This window comes from Pholcus phalangioides, unplaced genomic scaffold, assembly GCF_987345545.1.
Source record: "Pholcus phalangioides strain wild (caught in Gottingen) unplaced genomic scaffold, Ppha-v1.0 ptg000004l_1, whole genome shotgun sequence".
In the NCBI taxonomy this organism is placed as follows: Eukaryota; Metazoa; Arthropoda; class Arachnida; order Araneae; family Pholcidae; genus Pholcus; species Pholcus phalangioides.
The window spans coordinates 19,278,033-19,303,158 of NW_028301597.1; the positions used below are offsets into that span (position 1 = coordinate 19,278,033).

Below are 25,126 nucleotides of genomic sequence, written 5' to 3' on the forward strand. Positions count from 1 at the left end.
TTACAAAATGTTTTGTTCTCGAAATCGGTGAAACCAGTTCATAGCTTATTATTAAGAGCCTGGGGGTGGATGGGGGGGGGGGAAGAAAATTATTAAAAGCTTTCGCTAATTCTGAAATTATTATTTCTTTCATAAATTTCACATTGTTTTTCAATTATTTTCATATTTTAATTATTTGACATTAATTTTGGAATTATGCATTTTTTTCATTAATTTGTTAATTCGTTCATTTTATTTATTTATTTATTGTGCAGATACTTTTTTAGCCAGTGCAATCCTAACTCATGGGGCCCATTCGGGCATATTCCGAGGGCATCGCAATAATGAGATCTGGTATTATGATTGTCGAAAGCAAATATCTGGACTGATGGACAAGCACTTTTAACATAGGAAAAGGACCTAGACCATTTACTCTGTCCAGGAGCCCATGATCATAGCCCTCACAAGGGTGGAGGCTGATAAGGCTCCAGCCCAATTTTTTGGTTTCTTCATGCTATAAATTCACTGCAGCAGGGGCCGTGAAAAATCTGGTTTGGAGGCCCGCCAAATATCCCAACCTAGGCTCCAGGATATGGGGGGGGGGGTATATCCGTGGTGCTGTTAAAAGGGTCATGTTTTGTCTTGTACGTTCTGTAATGATGTCAAGACTTCTCTTCTGATTTCTCTTCAAAAATAATGTGTAAATAAAATGGTGGATTATACAAGAAAAAATATCTGGGTCCCAGCCCAGGCTACCGAAATCGTTAAGAAACTCCTGAAACCAGTGCCTCCACGAATGGGTTCATAACCGAAGTGGATTTGTGTGACCCATCTCAGGAGCTCTCACCCTACCTAAATTTGCGGGGTTACTCACAACTCCTGACATATAGGATAATGTTTATGAGTGTTCATTCAACAATGTCACAAAAATTATGCTGTCCGTGAAAACACAACGACTTTTGATATAAGGACACTTTTTCAACGCTTTCGCTTATGTTTTCTGATAGCATTTTCCCTGGAAGTTCTTAGAACTAGAGCTCATCATTCTGAGAAAATGTTCGTTTGCTGATCTTGTCATTCCCAGAGGATTTATTACATGTTTGAAGCTCTGAACTGCTCATAGGTATAGCCCGGATAAGAGATATTCCTGTAATTTTTACCCGACATTTTGAAAATAAAAATGTCGTTTTCTTCAATGAAAGTTACTTTAATTCACAATATTTACTAAATTCAGAAATGAGTATAATTTGATAATTCATAAATTCACTAATTCTATTTATTATTTGAAATTCATTATTTTGCACAATAATGGTTATTTAAACGCAATAATGGGCTATTTCGCCGGCAATTGGTAGCATTTTTCGTAAGAATTGGCAATTTTCCTGTATTCATGATTCTAATTTTACATATTTATTGAGCTAAAACATGATCTTCCAAATCGCAATGGAGTAAATAGCAGGGCTGGGTAAATCAATTGCTCACCATGCCAGGCCCATGCAAAAATTTTTACTGGGCATGTGCTTTTTTTCCCCCACCCATATGCCTGACGCTAACTGTGGCTCTCATAGTTTGAAGCAGGGACCCCTAGGCTGGGAAACTTGGCGGGCCCATATGTGATATTTTTCAGGGCCCTTCCATAGTTAATTTATTGTGTGAAAAACCAAAAAGTAATGAGAATCGTCTTGGACCCCCCAGGGATGAAGCCCTGTCAGCCCTACCTTTGAACGGGATGGGGGAGCCCATGACACTGGCATATAAAAACTGATTCGGGCATGCATTATTTTAGGTCGGACAGTTGTCATTTGTTGGAGATTTTTGCAATTTTGGTGTATAGTAGGCCTATTTGTGATTGTCCGATTATATTTTTATACTGTCTGACAAAATGTTTTGAAAACACCAACCTCGGTTATAACGAAAAAAACTCCGTGGAATTTGCGATGTCGTTATAATCGAGTTTGACTTACCTAATATAATGTAGCCTACTTGGTTCTCAAAGTGGGGAAAATTATGTCCTAGAGAGAGGAGTTGCGGGTTCCGTGGGGGAGACAACGGGCTCAATATATGAGAAGGGTGCTTAAGGAGAATGCGGGCCACTTCATTGATTTGAAAACATGCCGCAGGCCTCTTAAGTGATCTGTAAATGTGCCACGGATTAGTTGAAGTTATCTGGAAATGTGTCAGGCTGCTTAAGTCATGTGGAAACTTGCCGTAGGTCACTTGAGTGATCAGGAAATGTGTCGTGTGCCACTTGAGTGATGTGGAACTATTCCATGTACCATTTAACTGATCCGTGGATGTGCCGCACACCACAGAATTGATCTCAAAATATATCGCGGGCCTCTTAATTGCTATGGAACTGTGCCACGGTTCCTTTTAGTGTTCTGTAAATGTACCACTTGGTTCGCAAGTAAGTTATATATTTAGTTAATCCCACTTAGTTCCATATTTGGCCCGGGTGTCATGGTTGAGCATATATGATATAGGATCTCATTGGTTGACTTAGAATAGAGGCAGGCGATAGGAAAAAAAATCAGTCTCAAATTATTTTAGGAAACCAAAACAAAAAAAACTCATTCCACAGGGACATAATGATTATACTTTTCGAAATATTAGACCATAGTTTCCCAAACTTTTTTTGTTCCATCGTCCCCTCTTCTTCAGAAATTTTTTCTCTCATTGTCTCCAACTCAAGCGAACCCATAGGATCCAATGCTACACCCGTAGCTTCTATCACCCCTCCCCAGGACCATTACCCACCACCCACCAGGGGGCGATATTGCCCACTTTGGGAAACACTGTATTAGACTATTGGATATTACTATTGCAGGGATTTTGAAACCGGGGGGTGGATCCTTGGAGAGATTTCAGGGGGTTCGTGAGCTTGAATGACAAAACAATTAAGTCATTGCTTTTACATTGCTATATTCCAGGACTTGACAAATCGAGAAAAACAATTTGGCATCAGAAAAATTTCCTAGGAGAGAAGAGAAAGCCAAGCATTATTTTTTTTTTTTCAAAAAATTCATTTTTAGCTCGTCTAGTAAGCCCTGCGAATCAAGTTTGAGTTGCTGCTTCACCTTTTTCTTAAGAATCCTTAGCTGTTAATTGATTTGTATGACTCTCGCGTCTAGGAAGTCCCTGCGAATCATGTTTGGGTCGCGACCTATAGCTTAGGAATTCTCGGCTGTAAGTGAATTTGTACGAGTCGAAGGAATTCTAGGAAGCACAGAAAATTAAGAATGGGTCATGGCACATTGCTGAAGAATTCCTGCCAGTGGATTTGCACGACTCATCTACTTCACCAAACGGCTATATATCGCTATATTGCAATTTACTGCCGTTAATGAGATGGGTTGGAAATGAAGGAGCTGTCTATTGGTGGTCGTCTCAGGTTCGTTAGGGAAAATATCTTATCTATATCCTCCCTTGGGTTCGAACCCGTGACAGCAACCTTCACGGTGGTAGACGAGCATCTCACCACCACGCCACACGGGCATGTACGACTCATCTAGGAAGCCCCTGCGAATCAAGTTTGTGTCGTGGCACATATACCTCTAGAATCCATTTCTGTAAGTGCATTGCGCCACCCATGGGTTAAGAACCCCTGGTCTATGACCACCATAATTTGGGGCTCGAAATATTATGGAAATTTATTTCTCGTCCCTAAAATTATTTCAGAAAGGCACATTTGTTGGTAGGTCCCTACTGGTCAACGCTGGAAACTATTACTGAACTGAACGGTTTGTCAATGATGAATGGAAAAAAAGGGGGGGGGGATGATTATTCACAAAGCGACATGAACGATATTTCCTCTTACTCGTGAAATTACACTGAAATTTTAAGTGAAATATCTCAGAGATGGGGCTGAAGTCGGACACTTGTGTATACACTATTTCTCTATGGAAGTTGCATAACCATTGTAGCAATATCAATGTTATAATGAATCCTTGATTTAACACACATCCACGGTCTATATAGAGCAGTGTTTCTCAACCTTTTTCAGCGCATAGCCCCTTTCGGACAATATTTTCTTCTTGGATGAGGGTGAGTGAGATCCTAAAGAGCGAAAATTTTACAAATAAGATCGATCTCAAAACCCTAAACCACGCCTTTCTTGTCTAGAAAAATTTGGCAAATGTTACCCATAAAGCACCAAAACGTATCACTATGGCTCTTCTTTCTGTCCCGAAGAGGCTCAGAAGGCCCTTTTGGTTAAAATTTTTCCGTGCTTCTTAGAATATCTGAGAAAACCACGTGGCCCCAGGTTTAGAGCCACTTTTCTATATAAAGAACCATTAAAAAAATATCAACGTTTTTTACAGCATAGATATAATTGCAGTAAGGTCTCTGTATAAACGCCAACAAATTTTGATATTTATGATGTTGTCAATCATGATTCAATGTTGTCTCAAAACATTTGGACATTTCTTCTAAACCGCTAGCATTATTTAACATTAGTGGCATTGTGTCAACAACCTGAACCAAGGGTGAAAATTGTTTCGGTTGCGTCTGAAAAAAATTCATAAAGATTTGCATTGCAAATGTACAGAATCTTCATGAAATTTGAGGATTTCATGTTGATCACACATTCAAACTTTCTTGCCATATTTTACTGTCAAAATGATGTGAAATTGAGGAACTGAGGAAATCGAACAAAAGACTGCGATACATCGAAACGTATTTTTGTCATGGAGTTAATATTGATATATAGGTGCATTGTACATGCTGTGTAAGGTCTATTACTGATTGTTATAATGTTAAAATTGATATGTAATAGGGTTTGCTAACAACGGGTACTTTGGAAATAGTATGACGTGAAGAGATTGGTATCCAGAACATCCAGAAAATTCAATTTCTCAGTATGATGTGATTTAGGGAAAATTCTTTGATATTTTTCCAAAAAAATTTACCAAATAAAATTTATAAAAATTCGAGTAAAATAGGCTGTATACTATGATTTGGTAGCCTTTTCAAACATGGAGCCCTGGGTAAATGCCTTTATTGTCCATGCGGAAATCGGTCCCTGGGAGACATTATACCGGGGTGTGACTGTGTTTACACTGCTATTCATCATCATCATCATCGTTATTTGCCTGAAACCCTTACCGATGTCTCAGAGAAACCCGTGGGAAAAACACTATCCTCTACAGCAGGTATCCTCAATCTGTTGCAGGGTAAGGTGGTGCTCAGCAAATACCAATTCTATGCCAAATTTCGTAATCGCGAGGTCTCGGTATCCGTCTTATCCCTTAAAATACCCTATTACAATTGCATTGAACGAACCGCACTCGTACTATTCTCGGTTTGAGCACAGTCAGAGTAATCTTATGGGCGCTCTTTTCTTTTGATATTGAACATATAAACAGTCCTCAAATACCCCTTGCTATACAGTTACTTCTTATGTCCCTGTTTAAATGCAATAACTAAAACATAACACGTTGTAATTAGGAGGAATTACAGGAACTTAGGAGGCTATCGGCCCTCCGTACGAAATTTAAAAGTCCGTGTTTTGCGAAATTATGGAGATGAGATTTCTTATGAGCTCTTAAGTAATTACTATTTTCGAGCGTAAGGGTAAAGAGAATGAAGTAATTTTCCGGGACGACCAGTTTGATTCTTTAAACTGCAACGATAGATGGCAGTCTTAGGCTAGTGTCTGTCATTAAAAGCTTCAACTGACTTCTCCCTACAGAGGAGAGAGAGAGAGAAAGAAAAGAAAAAATAAAAATAAATAAAAAAGAAAAGAGAGAGAGAGCGGTAGAGCAAGAGCGAGTATGAGAGAAGAGGAGTGAGCGAAACCCGTAATCTATTCGCGGCGGAAACGGCCACTCATTGGCTAGAAGCGGAGCCTGCGAGATGTGATTGGCGCGCCTTGTTTACGCTGAACTATGCCGTTGAGCCCTAGTACCCATTAGAGCTTGGAAAACCATATCCGTCGGACATTAAAAATCTCAAACCACCCTTCAACCAAAAAATGATGTGAAAAGATGAGCTCGAATTTCATGGAGGGTGTGCTAGGAAGCAAGTTCGGTTCTGAAGCATCACCCCCTTCGGCCGCGGCCGCACTGTCCAGCTACGGGCCGACTGCGGCCGCCGCGCAGCATAGGATGTATCCGTACGTATCGTTGTCTCCGCAGTCCAGCATGTCCGTCACCGGAAACCTGTACTATACGTCAAACGCCGACTTCGCTAAGTCCTGCCGTTACAACAGCGCACAGGCGGCCAACGGCCTGGACGCGGCCACAGCAGCGTCCGGCTACTCGTTCAACCTACAGAACTGTGCCGCGGCCGCCGCTGCTGCCGTTGCGGCTTCCGGGACGGGGTCCGGGTCCATGATGGCCCCATCTAATTTCTTCCCGCATCCGGCGAGCACCGACCTGGGAGCGTCCATCACCTCGTGCTCACAACTGGGAATGAGGCAGCTGGAGCAGATGCCGGACGTGCCGAGGTACCCGTGGATGACCATTGCCGGTAAGGATCCAAATAACAAAAAAAAAACGTACCAACAATACCCTAATATAATGTTTTTCTGTTCCTCTCCTGTATTCGACCCACCCTCAGTCCATTCCTCTTTTACCACCCATTGAAAAGTCCCTTTTCTTTTGTGTGTATGAGTATGTTTAAGCCCCCCCCCCCATCAGTATACAGACCTCTCCTTCCCATACATAAAGCCAAGGCCCGGGAGGGGGATGGAAACTGGAGGGGGGGGGGAAGAAAATCGCTAGTGATCGTCCCCAAGTCATTGGGGGTTACTGAATGGACCCACGGATGCGATTCCAACATGGCCGACCGTTAGGCCTAACGGCTATGGGGGGGGGGGGGAGAGGAGAGAGAGGAGATTCCCACAATGTTCTCCATAGAGAGAGAGTGAGAGAGAGAGGCAGCAGGGACCCATCCAAACTGTGGATGATGGCAAGGGGAGCAGCAGCAGGAGTGAAGCCAACACCACAACACAGTTTATCATAGTAGATAATAGTCGAGATGGTTATGGCCTCTCGTTTCGGCGCAGCGGCTTGCCATAGTTCAGATCATTTCTCTCTCTCTCCTTTTTGTTTGTAAATAAGACGACACAGAGAGCAAAAATTTCTTTTCTCCTTTTTTCTTCTCTGTTCCTATGTTTATGGAACGGATCGTAAGATCTCACAGAGAAAGAGAGAAAGTATCATTTAAGAGGTTGAAAAACAATGCTTAAACATGCTCATAAACAAACAGAATAACGTTTCTTTATCATTATTGTTATTAGATTCGATGCCAAACCCAGAAAATATATACACGCCTAGTAGAGCCGGTTGGGGGATAAACAACGTTGTCTTAACCCTTTTTTTTGTATGTTACGAGATCAGCACGTGTTAAAAGAAAAATATCGCATGTGCTGTTGTCTTTTCTTATGCGTTATGTATATGAGAGTGAACTTGAAAAATACATAGTGTAGGCCAGTGTTTCCGAACCTTTTTGATATCGCAAACCCCACTGTAGTGCAGGTCGATTCTTCGCGGATCCCCTCCCCCCTCCTGTATTAACAGCATCTGAATGTGTTACAATGTCACAGCACAAAATGTTTCATTGCGCAATGATAGTAAATTATAAAATGATCCTGCTGACCCTTTACAAAGTACTCACGAACCCTTGAGAGTCCGCGGACCACTGGGGGAGAAACATTAATAATGATAAAGAAATGTTATTCTGTTTGTTTAGACTAGGGATCCTTAACCTTTAATATTCCAGGGACCCCTTGAGCTCTAATAAGACGAATTCTACGGATCCTTTTGTCAATATGTCCATTTACTGCAGAGTATCATTCAGCATATAATGATGTATATAAAAAGTTGATAGTTTTCTTATTCAAGCTCATGGACCCCCGGAACCTCTCCAAGGACCCCCCCCCCCAAGGGGTTCGTGTTGTTATTGGTTGTCAAAATGATATCAAAATCATGTTGTTTTTCGATACATGTATTGCTATTCAGTAGAGATGATACAAGAAGTCTCTCGCTTTGTTTACCGATTTGGCATGTTTGAGATGCATTGCTTATTATATCAATAATTATTATTTTTATCTCATATGTTGGAGCAGGGCTTCTTAACATTATTATGTGTTCCATGGACCTTTTTTGACAATCAGATCGAAGCCATGGATCCCTGTGCTAAAAAAAATGAAGCCCATGGACCCCTTAACAAAGTACATAATATATTCAGTATATAGCAATGTAAAAATTGAGTTTCCTCATTCAAGCTGACGGATCCTCTGAAATCTCCCCAAGGTTTGTAGAACAACTGATAATAGCATCAAAATCATGTTACATTTCGATTCATGTATCGCGATGTCAGTAGAGATAACACAAGGAACCTCTTTGTTTACCAATTTGGTATGTTTTAGAATTGCTCTTTCATATCAATAATTAATATTTTATTTCATCGATTAGAGCAGGGGTTCTTAACCTTATTATGTTTTCCATGGACACTTTGTGATAATAAGACCGAAGCCACGGACCCCCCCCACCCACCCCCGTGTGTCTGACTGAATAATGTATAAGAAAGAATGTTAACTGTTCTTTCATCCAAGATCACAGACCTCCTGAAATCTCTCGAAGGACCCGTGGACCACGGTTAAGGACCCTTGTATCAGAGACATTTACTAGCACAAGTTTCAAAAATTTTATTGCGTTTTATTGGAATTGATCGAGCTTTGGTAGGTGAAAAAAATTAAGTATTTTTTCAAGTTGGTAAAGATGTTTTGGTTTCTAGTAAACCTAGAATCTGTTCTCAGCATCGTTCCATTCATTGCACGTAGTTACTAACATTCTTGAAAATGTGAAAATCAGACAACACCAGGCCAGTAACCTATTTACGGGTCTCTTGAAAGTTTAAGGCCTTGAAAATGTGAAAAAATCGGACAACGACAACTCAGTATTCAGAGATCTCTTATATAACGTAATCACATATTTTAAGAAATCACATGCCCACCACCCAACTTCAAGAACATTCAAGTTATAATTACCTTTGATTTTTGTTAAAGCTGCAAATTGCTGCCCTTTGTAGTTGTATACACTGCATACACCCAAATACGGGCATAAGACAATATTATCTACCGTACGGGTATTATTTCCGCAAGGACAATATCGTAGAAGCTGACTTCAGTTCGTAAAAACAAAAACATTGTTGGGAGAAGTAACTGTTCAAAGCTATAGTTTTTATATATGTGTGTTCACACACAACACTACACATACATTTTAAAATGGAATAAATTGTTAAAATAGAAACCATTATATCGGTCATGCTCATCTCGGTCCCATCTTATTCTGTCACACATTGACAGGGACGTTAACCAGGATTTTCAGGAGGGAGGGTGCCACCCGGAGCAATTGGCTCCCTTCCCCAGTTCCGCCTTGCATTGATACACTATTCTCTTGATGGCTTGAACGAGGAAAGAAAGTGTTATACAAGGCTTAAAGCTTGTATAATTCAGAATTATATCATCTCCTATCCTTCACCATTTTACCACAGTAAGAATCATCAAGTTCAAGCAACAATGGTTTCCTATAAAAATATTTATATCACCATTAATACGGAAATTTTTAATTTTGAAACTACTTGGTATTCATTGGGCATAAGACAACTTCATTGACTGCTTAAAGCGGTGCATTTAAAACCGTTAAAACTACCAGTGTATACGAAAAGCCATAAAAATATACCATCCCCCCTCCCCCTCATAGTTTGATGATAAATTTGATTCTGCTTCCCTCTGATCTTCGTCAATATTTGATGATAGCCTGTATTTTTAACAGGTGCTTGGTAAGTAAATATTTGAAATTATATTATTATTCTCTTTGTTGCAATGGACAGAGAGTATGGTTTTATTTAAGATGATTCATAATTTTGATTACGTGCTGTGTGAATATCCTAAGTGAATAAGAGTTCAAGGATAGATAAAATAAATGATAGTCGATTGGTAATTGGTTCATGCAACCAATTTCGGATATAAGCGTTAGGCTGGTCCGGTATGTAGGCTATAGAGAGTGCTTAGAACAAAAATAAAAGATAAAAACTATTTTTTCGAATTAGTATATTATTAAACGGTGTTACCATTTATTCATCACAACCTCTGTTGTAGCGTTTCTCAACCTATCGTCTGTGGGTCACAAATAAACGTTGAAGACGGGACAAGGGTTCGGCTGTATGTGAATATCTATATTCACTTGTATTCCACGAATATTAGCGATATTCACATAGGTGCAAATGAACAATCAGACCCTACATACAGGGACGTACGCAGGATTGAACTTCTGGGGGGGGGGGGCACAAACATTCTCTTCCCGAGAAATTTGAAGTTACCGCCCTTCAAAAGCATTTAAATATTAACAGAAATTGGTTAAAATACTATATAAAAGGTATTTTCTTTCGATACTCTTTTAAGTTTTTCACAAAAATATTAAATTTTTTTCTTCTAGTTTTTGGTTGAGTTGGGGGGGGGCAGCACGAACCCCTTATCCCCCTCCCCCCTTGCGTACACCTCTGCCCATATATGTGAGTTGGAATTGCATCGAATTGTTTCTAACAATTATTCGTTTCAAACCTAGGGTTCAGAAGTCTCTTTTGTATTACGATATTTTTTTCCACCTAAAATATTCAAGAAATATCAAGTTTGCATATCACAAGTTTACTGATGTGTGGTGAAATCATTTAGGTCAGCGGCTTGGGGGGGGGGGGGGGACGTTCCAATTTTCAAGATCTCTTACCAGTTCATGTGTGTCGAGAAGCAGACGCTTTCTTAGATTTGCATTTAGGCTTTGCCATTCCGTGCTTGGATATTTCAGTTGGATATTCATTTGGTTTGCCGCTGCCCCTACAATGCTCCACTCGAATCCAATTTTGATGTTCTCTTGGATGAATTTTTTAATTTCGCTATCAGCTCGAAACATTTTGGAGAAATGACCTCTATCACCATATTTGAATTTAGTTTTGTCATTCTAATTAATTTTACAAAATTATCACATTGCGTGAAAATTTGAGTCGTTTTGATGGAGAAACGATCCCTTTTTTTGATTCTGAGTATCATATTGCAGGCCTACTGTATTTAATGTACATAAGAAAAATGCGTATTTATATTCACTCTGTAGCCATTGGTATATTTGATGTATTTTCTTGCATCAATCAGATATAAAATTGGTTTTAATTAAAATTACTAATACCTGTATTTAACTAATTAATTTATAATATAACTATGCCATGTATGCCATGTATATTAATGCCATTTAACTAAATTAAATGGCATTAATATAAGTAAATGCCACTCTCAACTCAGTCAGTGAAATATTTGTAAAAAAAAAATATTATCGTATAAAAAAACACGGTAGGCCTTACACTGTTAGGAGCTGATACAATTGCCATTCAATAGACACGTTAACAGTGTTAACGTAGATTGGTATATTTTTGCATAAGTATATTCTTTTGATGTGATGCATTCTATAGTGCATCGTAATAACACATGATTTTTATTATCTACAGTCTACAATAGTGTACAGAGGATTTTTTTTCTCGGGAGAAGAGAGTGAGGGATTTCAACTTTTTTTTTTTTGGAGGGAGTTCGTTTTTTACTGCAAAAATGCACTACTATCTCGGGGGGGGGGGGTATAACTTACACCCTCTAGTGTATGCCAATGCAGATGTATGTACTTACTGTATATGTATGTTATAAATACATTATACGATATATACAGGGTGATTCTAAATTCATGGGAAAACTCTAACCACATAAAACACCTAAACAAGCATTTTTGATCATAGAACGTGCGGTCGAATCGCAATAGCAAAGGCGGGGAAGGTAAAGGGTGTTTTTAGAGAGTACTCACATCAGACCAAACACAAATATATTTTTCCGACGGATTTGCTGCGATATGTGCTATCAACCATTCGAGGGGTACATACGGATTGTATTGACGTTTGTTTTTTTATTGGTGCAGGGACCATCAAGCTTATGATACGCCAAACAATGATCAAGCGGTATAGTGACCTCTGGTAGAATTTGCGTTACCCAGGTTGCACCATGAGAGGACGTACTACATTGCAAAACCCAGCACCCCTCGAATGGCTGATTGCACTTATTGCAGCAATTCCGTCAGAAAAATATGATATTTGCTGTTGAACACTCTCTGAAAAACACCCTCTACCGCCTTCACTATTGCAATTCGACCGCACATTCTATGACCAAAAATGCTTTTAAGAGTCTTACTTATATCGTTAAAGTTTGTTCCATGAATTTAGAATTACCCTGTATAATAAAAATTTAAATTCTATAATTTCGGAATTTATGAATGTGAAAAGAGTTTAGTCACTTCCTTGAGACACGTCTGGACACAGTTTTTCACCGAATTTATTTTCACTCTCTCACACAAATATTGAAAAGAGCAAAATGCAGAGAACTTGGTTTATTCGAATTTTGGAGAAATCGAACTTTTATATGAGCTCTACTTGAGTTTTTTAATCTAACTTAATGTTCGAATTTCCTGTTCGATTCGAACTTTTTAGAACCTTTTTTATAATTTGAAGTTGGAGGGGGAAAAAATCATGATTTCTCTCTTTACGAGCAAATTTGGTTTGGAAAAATTCTACAAGCCAACATTCTACAAGTTTCCCCCCCCCCCCGGCTTTTGAAAATACACTAAAAATGGTATATATATATATATATATATATATACATACATTGAGTACATGTGCTTTGCCCCCCCCCCCGGCCCGGAAAAAGTTGAAATGACGGCCCTGGGGAGTGTTGAGCCCTGAAAATTAGTTGTACTAAACGGGAACGTTATAGGCGGGATATAGACGTGGTAATCGAGCCGCGAGAAAGCATTTGCCAGACCATTACAGAGAATTTGTATCTGAAAACGCTGGAAAATTAGCTTATGGCAGTTTAAGACCGTACAATACATCCATCGCGATTTTTGCTAATTCTCGGAAATCGGATCCTGAATAATGGATTGGTCGTGCCGAAGAATATGATGATCGCTAACTGCAGTTATGGCCTAATTGATGTTAGGCTGGGATTACACTATAAAAGATAAAAGTTTGTTTATAAAACTAGAAAAAAAATGCAACCAATAAGCGGATCAATTAATTTCACTCCAATGTAACAGATGTGCTTATTGGTTACATTTTTCAAGTTTTATAAAATAGTTTTTATCAAACTTTCACAGTGTAATACCGGCCTAAGTAACAGAAGAAAAAAAATTCGTGTGTTTTGTAAGTAAAATTTTATCTATTCGTATAATCATAGGCGGACGCAGAATTTTCTCGGGTGGGGGGGGGGGGGTTAAATTTTTTTCTTCTCAAGGGAGGGGAGTTTACGTTTTTTCCTGCAAAATAATTCTATAATCTCGGCTTGAGTGGGGGGTTAGAACCCCAAACCCCCCCTTTGCGTACGCCAATGCATATAATCAAATGCAAAACAAATGGTGCTAACCGGGATTATGAGCCCTGAAAAGCAGTAATTATGATACTGGAACCTCTCGATAACGGGCACCCATGGAATAGAAACGTAAACGAAGTATCCGATAATGGAAAGTGTCATTATGGGAGATGCCATTGTAATTTTAAATTTTTGTGATCATATTTAGATTAATATTCCTTGATCTGGATCTTGCTTAACCCGCGAGCACGCGCGGTAGGTCTTAGAGAGGCCCGGTAGTAATATTTATTAGAGGCGTAAGTACTTATAGCCCGCGTTCCCCCGGGTTAACAGCTTAAAAATTCCAATAATTTGTAGGCATCTAGCTGCTTGAGTGGGTCGTCCTCTCCGCTCAGAAGCAAATGCCAAATAAAGTATCGATCTTTGTGACGCACTTTTTCGGTATCAAAAAACTTCTCTCTATTGGTACTAACAAGATTCTAGTCACTCGAAATCGTATTGAGAACGAATGCAGGAAAAAAGAGAGGAACGAGTCACAGAGTCTTGTTGGCTGTGTTCCCAATGCAGTCAGGATAGCATCAATCATTTGCTCCTGCAGCCTATAGTGCAGTAGTAGAAACGACTATACCGTCCAACATGTAAGAGGTGTATCGATGTTTCCACGATCCGAAAGATAGAAGAAATGAAGAAGCTCTATGAAAATGGAATTAATCTCTACAAGAATCGTTCTTCTCCCCCATTTTTTTCCCGAACATTTTCATTTCTTGATGTGGATGATACACATATTAAGTGTGCATCGCTACTCCTGGGTTCGTCACCAACCTTCGTCGGAGGCGTCGTTGCGAGCTGGAGATATTGATTAAGGGCCTGTTCATGCTTTGGAATTATTTTTTTTTAAAGAATGCTTAACATTTGTAATGAACTAGTCTGAAAAATATACGATGACTAGGACAAGGGAGCCACAGGTGACAAAGGTTTGAGAACCACTGCATTATTGAAGTGAGAACGGCATGAATAAAATTAGTTGTTCAAAAATATCTCTGCATTTTTCATTCGCTTATTTATTACGGGACAGATAGCAAACTAAAGAACATTCTCAGACGAAAATATGCAACTAATGTGATGAAATTATGCAAAATTAATCTTAAACTGAATTACTGATGATTAGATTTATAACTGAGAGAATGTGATTTTAGAGAAGAAATTTTCTCTGATTTTGTGAGAAGCCGTTCCTTTTCTATAAAAACAAATTTCCCTTTTTCGACGATAAAAATAAGGCCGCGCCAAGAAATTTTCTTCGGGGGGGGGGGGGGGACGGACCAAAGCGATACAACAATCGAAAAGCATGTTATTCCATTTACAGTTGATTTCATTCAGTTCCCACTTCGAGGGTGTACCCTCTTAGTACGACTTATTTTTATAGTCTCAACTCTAATTCTCATTAAGATTTCCCGTTTGCTAGCATGGAAGGGGTTCTTAAATCGCGAAAAATCTTTGAATACAACATTACGGACCGATTTTGTCAAGAAAAAAATGCTTGACACCCATTACACTTTGCTGGTGCCTAATTTTTCCCCCCATGTGCCAAGCCCTGTAGTATTCATATGATTTAGAATGATATTTGAATTACAATAATTCATGAAACTTTTAATTTTCTTAGTTTTTCGAACAATTGAGATAGTTAGTTTAGGTTTTAATTTTTATTTCTAGTTAATATCCCTGTTAAAATAAGCATCACCCTGATATAAGCCAGCGCGTGTTAATCAACGATAAGAATACAATTCCAAAAGTTGCTTTAGGCGATTGTCTCCATAGTGGTATTGTCCAGAAAGCGGTAGGCCCTACAGTTATTTAACAAAGCGTGTGATGGAAATTTCTTTTATATATAAGATAACACTTGCCGAAATCTTTCATCTAAAATACTCGACCATTTATTTTTTTTTTTTTTGTCTGTATCGCCGTATACGTCTGGCTCCGTATTGTAATTTTTTTCGTCGTCACTGCGTTATGATCAATTGCTAGCGTATATCGTTCCTGACAAAGTTCCTGAAAGTTGCAAGCGCATGTAACTTAGCATTTATGTTCCCGTGAAAAAGTGTCTTGATATTTCTCGTCGAATGCGTTCGCAGAAAGCCCTCGTGACAGCAATGATCTCTGACGTATTTTACAAACAAAGCAAATGTTATGAAGCCTGACGAGGGGCCTCTCTCTTTCTCCAAATGTCTCGAGAATTGGAATCAAAATGTCGTAGTGGCATCTCGTAAGTAAAGGTTGAATAATAAGCGAAAGTGAGGGTCGGTGGTTGTGGTGGTGGCTTCCCACGTTGGAAAGGAGGAAAAAAAATAAAGAAGCAGAAACGAATTACTTTTGCAAATGTCTATTCGGCGTCACAAACCTTTTTCTTTTTACGACCCACCATTTCTCTGCTTCGAGACAAAAGGTCAAGAAACTTCATAAATATAGGAATAAAAGATATAGGGAGGACAACTCATGCACTTGGTTAGTACTCTATTACCAGACCTGAAGAAAACTGTTAACTCATACTCTCAGAGACAAAAGTGTATTTTTTTTATTTCGTCACGAGACCAGAGTTGGTTTTTATCCAATCGATGAATTCAATACGAGAATCTTCTCGTTGAGAAAATAAAAACTCCGCGAAGATCCATTTCGTGTACTTTCATACTGTTTTATGAGTGCAATTTTGAAACATGAGTAGGGGAAAAATGGGGTTTTCAGGACAATAGGCACTCCCCACTTGCTCCCCACCAGGACAATAGGCACTCCCCACCAGGACAATAGGCAATCCCCACCTTACGAGGGGATGTATTCCGCAGCCCTCCGCTAGATGGCGCTCACACGCGATAAGGGATGCCTCGATAAGAGGGATGACGCTTTACTGTTTTTTTTCCCTAAATTAAATTGTTTTATTGGGGGTCGTTCACAAAATAAAATTTTTTATGCCACGCCAGGGATCTTTCCTAAATTACATTTTTATTGGGAGTCATTATTAAATTAGAATTTTTTTATGTCTGGTTGTTCTTGAATTAAATTTTTTTGTCACACAACACTCCATCTTTCTTAAATTAAACTTTTTTATGTCAGTTTTCCAGTCAATAACGTCACCCTGTGTATACCGAAGCTAACAAGAAAGAGAGGGCTATGGCACTCGAAAGTCACGTGATCAACTGGGTTATACTTTTTCTCCCAATCATCCTAGAAAGTTAAAGCTAATGACGAAAATTAAAGTTTCCAACATCATTAAATTATCGCATGACGTCACATTAGGGATCGTTCTTAAATTATCGTTTTCTCTAACTTACTTTTTTTTTCAAACAGGTTTGATGAGGGCTTAAATTATTTTTTAAAATAAAAAAATTATCGTGTTTAGCAAATACGATCGATACCAAAGAACCTTTCCCAAATTAAATTTATTTTATGTCACATTTTCTGAGGAAGTTATTCTAAAAGGCATCGTCATTAGATTGTCGTTTGGAATTTTCTTTTCTATGCCAAGTGATGAGATTCTGTTCAAAGAGGGGTCATTCCTAAATCATAGTTTATATATATTTTTTTTCCTATCCCCATATTCAAATCTGACGTGATGCGATTTTCCACAAGCTCGTTTATAAATCAGCTAGTAAAAATGCATGTATAACAAGTTCTTAAGGAACAATTTATTTGAATATAGCACCACTTTATTTTCGTATACGTCCTTCCAAAATGATCGTTTTCCCTAATACACTCCGTAATGGGATTTTTTTTTCAAAGAGGGGTTGTATCGCTCGTAAAACTTTTTTTGTGAAATTTGTCACAACTCTGACGTCACATCCAATCAATTTCACATGCCCATGATTTCAGTTTTTCACAAGGCTCGTTCTTGAATTATCGTTTACACGTCATTAAATTATCGTTCGGGTAAACTTTTCATGCTCTGACATGTTTTTACAATCCTGTAACTTTTCTTGAAATATGAGTTCTTTTACCTAACTGAGAGAATTTTCCGAGCTGTAAAATAAAAGAGCTACCGCGCAAATGAATTACAAAGTCTTTTCTACAAATCAAGTTTTCATTTATTCAATATTTTAAATAATTTTCTTCAATCATGCATTTCAAATTTTCGTAATTAATCAAGCAATTTTCCGCGACGTTATGATTTTCCTACTGGAATTTTAGCGATGTCATGAAAATCAAGACATGATCGTAATAGATGCAATATGTTATGTTATCATGCAACTGTAGGCATTCGTGCCCAGCTGATAACCCATGGCGCATCCATGACGACTAAATATTTTTCCCCGCGAAATCATATCTTTTTTTTTTTTAACTTCCGACTATAGCATCGATAATGTAGAACTCGTGTTCATCACTTCAGATTGGTGTGTGTGTGTGTGTTTTTTCGCTAGCTTCTGTTATTTTTTTCAATGACATTCTCTCTAATGTTCTGGTTACAATAAAATAGTTTATGTTGGAAAAACTATAAATTGCGAAGGAAGGAGGAAAAGCTCCAATGCAATTCTTCCATCTACCGAGATATCACACTTAGTACGAGAAGAGGTTAAATAAATGTCGAACTAGCATAAAAAACTCTTGATCAGTATAGTTCATTCTTAATAGTCAACCAGCAGGCAGACTTTCTAGCTTTCATACAAAATAGTAATTTTTTACAGCATGCATTTGTTAATCTTAAAGAAACCCCCGCGACGTTTTAGTGGTCTCACAGTCAAATAGTGTGATAAGACAAAATATTTTATCCGAATTTATATGATTTCATGAAGTAACAAAACATTAAAGGTAATCTTTCAACGAAGAGTCGAGAATCACTTACCGAGGTGGATGCTCATTCATCGTTTATTGAGACTGCAAAAAAAAAAGTTAGCTTACATCGTTTAATACTAACTTCAACCTTTTACCTGCAAACTTGCGCATTTGTGAACATCGGGGAAAAAATAACAGCGATGAAGAAGATGCTATAGAAACAATAAAATCAAAAATGTAGTAATACCACAAGAGGCTATGAAATACTTTTAACATATATTTATTTTTATTGATTATTCTAGATAATTTCTTTGAATCGTATCATTTTCCACACAACTCAACATCATCATCACCATGATTCATTAGTGGATCTCCATTTGGATTTGCCCGCAAGTTTCCATCCGCAAGAAGTTCTGGGTACAACTGTGAATCTGATAATATCGGGGAAGTCGCCTCTGATGGTAAACTTGAGATGTCGATTAAAAGGACTTCATTGGCTGATTCACGATTACACACCCAATCTCGAACCCGTTGTTGAGTCTAAAAAATGAAACATTTGGGGAAAAAACCATTTAATTTAAAAAAAAATAGTTTAAGTATTAAATAATTTAAAGAATAATTTTGCTCTTTTCGAGTTTTCATACAAAAGATTTCAATTTTAGTGATGAGGATTATATAGACAACCGAAGAAAAGAACTTTTATTTATTTTTTGTTCCCCTATGAGATCACAAAACAGTTTATGAAACTATGACGGTGAAACTGAATAAATCATGCCGATCAAAAGGCGTGTTGCACTTCGATAGTATGTTTAAAATGTTGATACTAATAGGAAAACAAAAAAAATATTTTTTAGCATCGATTTTTATTTTTCTATTCAGCATAAAAATAGTTTAAACAAAATTAAGTGTCAGGAATATTATGTTTATTACAACTGACTACGTTCGAGAAACTTTTAAAAATAGAGCAGTCTATACAAAACGTATGATTTTAATCATAATTCACAGATATTTTTGAGCTATTACGCATTATTTCCTCGAAATTAGCTTATTTTTATACTTTCGCTGAACATTGTATACTGAAAAACATTGTATACTGAAAAACATTGTATACTATAAACATTGTATACTATAAACATTGTATATAGTCATTTTTATACACTACGTGGCTATACTAGTTGTCAATGCAATGAATATGCTAAATATTTTCTGAAATAAGTTAGTTTTTATGAAACAATACATGAACTTTGACAGAAAAGAATTTCAATATTTTATATTTAAACAGTTGTTAAATGCAACTGAACATACAGCCAGTTCATTGCACAGTTAGTATCATCTGAAACCACGACTAAAAATTTCATTAAAATATCGAACACACTTTTGAGGAAATGAGTTTTGCGCGCAGTGTAGTTACGAAAAACACGAATCTTCATGAAATACGTTTAAAAATTAGTTGAGATCTATACTCCGATTGAATTGACGCAACTAGAATTCTTTTTTCAACACTTCACCTGTATAAGAATAAAATAGTTACGTATTTCTATGAAAAAGAAAAGAATCGTCAATTTCCATGAAATTCGTCATTTGAAGATAGTCTGCAACCTTAAGTTCAGATCGAGAAACGCTCATAACGTTATATATATATCGATCGCTAATAAATGAGAGATGCACATCACACACGGTTCTTATTTTTACCTTTAAAACCAAAAACGATCCAAACTCTCTTGGATAATTTTCACCGCTTGATGGATGTACATCATTCTTCACGCATATTTAAAATGCAGGTTTAACACTCCAATAAAGCCGAAACCACTGATAATTTTTTTTTATACTCTTCTAAATTTTTAAATTTTCATGGCAAGAAAGGACTGAAATTTTTCTAATCAGAGACTAATTCAACCTCAAGAGTCACGACAGGCGAAATGACCAAGACAGTCAAAATTAACAGGAAAACAATATAAAATAATTGTTTGATTTCACAATAAGAATCAATAAAACAGAATAATTTGAAAACTACTTACATCAATTTTCCTTTTTTTTTTTTTTTCGTTGATGAATTTCCCTCCTCAGGAGACCTTTCCATAGATGACCGGGCATTTTCCCTTCCAAGGCATCACGCATCTCATGTAAGGATTCTATGCTCATTTCAAACTGAGTGAAGTCATTGAGTAAATCACACTCTTGCTGCATATTGTAAGAAAACCTAGAAAAATTCAGCTGAAATGTGAAGAAAATCGCTGTCACAGTGAGGTGAGTATCCCGACGTGCTCTTGGTATAAACTAAAAACTAACTAAACATATACCAATGTGTGTGATAATCAAGTGAAACCAACAGCTCCATAATATGCAACCCATGTTCATGAAGTGAGGGGTGCTAAACCGCGAGATACTTTTAAATAGTCATATATGAATCAAAGAAGAGGCGTAAGGATGGGCAAACACTCAAGTGGCTGACTAACACTAGTGCCTCTATTCTGAGCCATTTAGGTTGCCATGTTAGCTGCGGCTGCAATCGCGGCGTAACACATCACCCCCCCCCCCCCCAAATTTAGTTGAACTTTGATATTTTAGCATAATTCTATACGAGCTGAAATCCTCAACTTGGTCTAATCTAAGTTTATTTGAACTGGTGTCTGATAAACTGTAATCACCTCATTTCTTTCGTTTGATTCCAGCTAGTGCACTTAGATTTCCCATCTCTGTCGCTACACTCTATGAGTAAGTAAATTTCTTCCTGTTTGCTATGACATGCCTGTTAGATGACTAGGGTTATAGGTTGAGTTCGCGAGAATTTATTATTAAGGAATTAAGTTTCTTTAACTTGGAAACAGATGACACATATCATAGCATTTATAAAGCGCCATTTAGTGTTCACGTTTTAAGTGATGGAGAATTCTCCCAGGTTTCATGGGTGCGTGGAAACATCACAACCTTGTGTGGTATTTGGATTTTAACCCGTACGAGATGGTTGTAGCAGACGTTAACCCGGATAGATGAAAATTATCACACGATTTTCGTGAAGGGCGAAGAAAAAGCGAAAACTTCGGTCTTCGATCCTATATACTATTAGATTCCCTGATGAATGTTTCGTCTGGTTTCATGTTCATGTCACCCAAAGCAGCTGAGCCATTGTGCTTTAGCTAAAGTTTTAGCGTTTTGGGAGTGGTTAAAATGTAAGAACTAGATCTGGGAAAGAGTTTAACCATTTTTTTAAAATTTTTTTATAGTTTCAAACAGAAAAAAAAATAATTAATTTAAAAAAAATGCGCTATATTGGCTTGTGGAGTGTAGAGACAGAGATGTGAAGAAAAAAAAAGTCTATACAGTGATCTGAGTGACGTAAGTAAGAGGGATTTTCTTCACGTGGAGCTTCAAAGTTGTTAAAATTTTCATTACCATTCTTCGCGAGGGTCTCTGAATATGTGATCGATACATAGTGTTCTCGCATGTGTCGGGTGATATGCAACTACTTCATATGGCAATTCAAGAATGGAGTCGAAAGAACTTTTTTTCATGTCTGGTTGCGACTTTCTTATGAGAGGTTGAATTATTTCAATTACGGATTTAGAAGATAGTGATATTTTCAAAAGACAGAGTGAAATTGATTCGAAGTATATTTTTGATAAGAAGTTGCTAATTGAAATTATGTTGTAGTCCACGTCACGGCTTTCCGTATTCATTCTTTTATTCGCGTTACTTGTCATGATGCGTCATTGACTGATAAGAGAGTTTAAATACCAAGAGCACGTCGGGATACTCACCTCACTGTGACAGCGATTTTCTTCACATTTCAGCTGAATTTTTCTAGGTTTTCTTACAATATGCAGCAAGAGTGTGATTTACTCAATGACTTCACTCAGTTTGAAATGAGCATAGAATCCTTACATGAGATGCGTGATGCCTTGGAAGGGAAAATGCCCGGTCATCTATGGAAAGGTCTCCTGAGGAGGGAAATTCATCAACGAAAAAAAAAGGAAAATTGATGTAAGTAGTTTTCAAATTATTCTGTTTTATTGATTCTTATTGTGAAATCAAACAATTATTTTATATTGTTTTCCTGTTAATTTTGACTGTCTTGGTCATTTCGCCTGTCGTGACTCTTGAGGTTGAATTAGTCTCTGATTAGAAAAATTTCAGTCCTTTCTTGCCATGAAAATTTAAAAATTTAGAAGAGTATAAAAAAAAATTATCAGTGGTTTCGGCTTTATTGGAGTGTTAAACCTGCATTTTAAATATGCGTGAAGAATGATGTACATCCATCAAGCGGTGAAAATTATCCAAGAGAGTTTGGATCGTTTTTGGTTTTAAAGGTCTCTCGTTGGTCTCTCATTTATTAGCGATCGATATATATATAACGTTATGAGCGTTTCTCGATCTGAACTTAAGGTTGCAGACTATCTTCAAATGACGAATTTCATGGAAATTGACGATTCTTTTCTTTTTCATGGAAATACGTAACTATTTTATTCTTATACATGTGAAGTGTTGAAAAAAATTCTAGTTGTGTCAATTCAATCGGAGTATAGATCTCAACTAATTTTTAAACGTGTTTCATGAAGATTCGTGTTTTTCGTAACTACACTGCGCGCAAAACTCATTTCCTCAAAAGTGTGTTCGATATTTTAATGACATTTTTTTTAGTCGTGGTTTCAGATGATACTAACTGTGCAATGAACTGGCTGTATGTTCAGTTGCATTTTACAACTGTTTAAATATAAAATATTGAAATTCTTTTCTGTCAAAGTTCATGTATTGTTTCATAAAAACTAACATATTTCAGAAAATATTTAGCATATTCATTGCATTGACAACTAGTATAGCCACGTAGTGTATAAAAATGACTATATACAATGTTTATAGTATACAATGTTTATAGTATACAATGTTTATAGTATACAATGTTTTTCAGTATACAATGTTCAGCGAAAGTATAAAAATAAGCTAATTTCGAGGAAATAATGCGTAATAGCTCAAAAATATCTGTGAATTATGATTAAAATCATACGTTTTGTATAGACTGCTCTATTTTTAAAAGTTTCTCGAACGTAGTCAGTTGTAATAAACATAATATTCCTGACACTTAATTTTGTTTAAACTATTTTTATGCTGAATAGAAAAATAAAAATCGATGCTAAAAAATATTTTTTTTGTTTTCCTATTAGTATCAACATTTTAAACATACTATCGAAGTGCAACACGCCTTTTGATCGGCATGATTTATTCAGTTTCACCGTCATAGTTTCATAAACTGTTTTGTGATCTCATAGGGGAACAAAAAATAAATAAAAGTTCTTTTCTTCGGTTGTCTATATAATCCTCATCACTAAAATTGAAATCTTTTGTATGAAAACTCGAAAAGAGCAAAATTATTCTTTAAATTATTTAATACTTAAACTATTTTTTTTTAAATTAAATGGTTTTTTCCCCAAATGTTTCATTTTTTAGACTCAACAACGGGTTCGAGATTGGGTGTGTAATCGTGAATCAGCCAATGAAGTCCTTTTAATCGACATCTCAAGTTTACCATCAGAGGCGACTTCCCCGATATTATCAGATTCACAGTTGTACCCAGAACTTCTTGCGGATGGAAACTTGCGGGCAAATCCAAATGGAGATCCACTAATGAATCATGGTGATGATGATGTTGAGTTGTGTGGAAAATGATACGATTCAAAGAAATTATCTAGAATAATCAATAAAAATAAATATATGTTAAAAGTATTTCATAGCCTCTTGTGGTATTACTACATTTTTGATTTTATTGTTTCTATAGCATCTTCTTCATCGCTGTTATTTTTTCCCCGATGTTCACAAATGCGCAAGTTTGCAGGTAAAAGGTTGAAGTTAGTATTAAACGATGTAAGCTAACTTTTTTTTTTGCAGTCTCAATAAACGATGAATGAGCATCCACCTCGGTAAGTGATTCTCGACTCTTCGTTGAAAGATTACCTTTAATGTTTTGTTACTTCATGAAATCATATAAATTCGGATAAAATATTTTGTCTTATCACACTATTTGACTGTGAGACCACTAAAACGTCGCGGGGGTTTCTTTAAGATTAACAAATGCATGCTGTAAAAAATTACTATTTTGTATGAAAGCTAGAAAGTCTGCCTGCTGGTTGACTATTAAGAATGAACTATACTGATCAAGAGTTTTTTTATGCTAGTTCGACATTTATTTAACCTCTTCTCGTACTAAGTGTGATATCTCGGTAGATGGAAGAATTGCATTGGAGCTTTTCCTCCTTCCTTCGCAATTTATAGTTTTTCCAACATAAACTATTTTATTGTAACCAGAACATTAGAGAGAATGTCATTGAAAAAAATAACAGAAGCTAGCGAAAAAACACACACACACACACCAATCTGAAGTGATGAACACGAGTTCTACATTATCGATGCTATAGTCGGAAGTTAAAAAAAAAAAAGATATGATTTCGCGGGGAAAAATATTTAGTCGTCATGGATGCGCCATGGGTTATCAGCTGGGCACGAATGTCTACAGTTGCATGATAACATAACATATTGCATCTATTACGATCATGTCTTGATTTTCATGACATCGCTAAAATTCCAGTAGGAAAATCATAACGTCGCGGAAAATTGCTTGATTAATTACGAAAATTTGAAATGCATGATTGAAGAAAATTATTTAAAATATTGAATAAATGAAAACTTGATTTGTAGAAAAGACTTTGTAATTCATTTGCGCGGTAGCTCTTTTATTTTACAGCTCGGAAAATTCTCTCAGTTAGGTAAAAGAACTCATATTTCAAGAAAAGTTACAGGATTGTAAAAACATGTCAGAGCATGAAAAGTTTACCCGAACGATAATTTAATGACGTGTAAACGATAATTCAAGAACGACCCTTGTGAAAAACTGAAATCATGGGCATGTGAAATTGATTGGATGTGACGTCAGAGTTGTGACAAATTTCACAAAAAAAGTTTTACGAGCGATACAACCCCTCTTTGAAAAAAAAATCCCATTAC

The 25,126-nt window shown here is 37.0% G+C and overlaps 1 protein-coding gene and 2 long non-coding RNA genes across 4 annotated transcripts in view; 2 read left to right on the forward strand and 1 right to left on the reverse strand.

The window, feature by feature from the left end:
* The first annotated feature begins 5,756 nt into the window (after nt 1-5,756).
* Nucleotides 5,757-25,126, forward strand: part of LOC149086715 (uncharacterized) — a 52,994-nt gene continuing 33,624 nt past the window's right edge. For both annotated transcript variants that reach the window (XM_089231071.1, XM_089231072.1), the window contains exon 1: nt 5,757-6,450. In XM_089231071.1, the coding sequence (XP_089087197.1) occupies nt 5,967-6,450 (484 nt within the window). In that variant the 5' untranslated portion in view covers nt 5,757-5,966. The remainder of the gene's footprint in view (nt 6,451-25,126) is intronic.
* On the reverse strand, nt 18,398-20,669 carry LOC149086716 (uncharacterized). The gene is made up of 2 exons (XR_016192496.1): nt 20,152-20,669; nt 18,398-18,673 (listed from the first exon to the last, which is right to left on the reverse strand). It is a non-coding gene; the product is annotated as an uncharacterized LOC149086716 (long non-coding RNA).
* On the forward strand, nt 20,678-23,851 carry LOC149086717 (uncharacterized). Its single transcript, XR_016192497.1, has 2 exons — nt 20,678-22,114; nt 23,576-23,851. It is a non-coding gene; the product is annotated as an uncharacterized LOC149086717 (long non-coding RNA).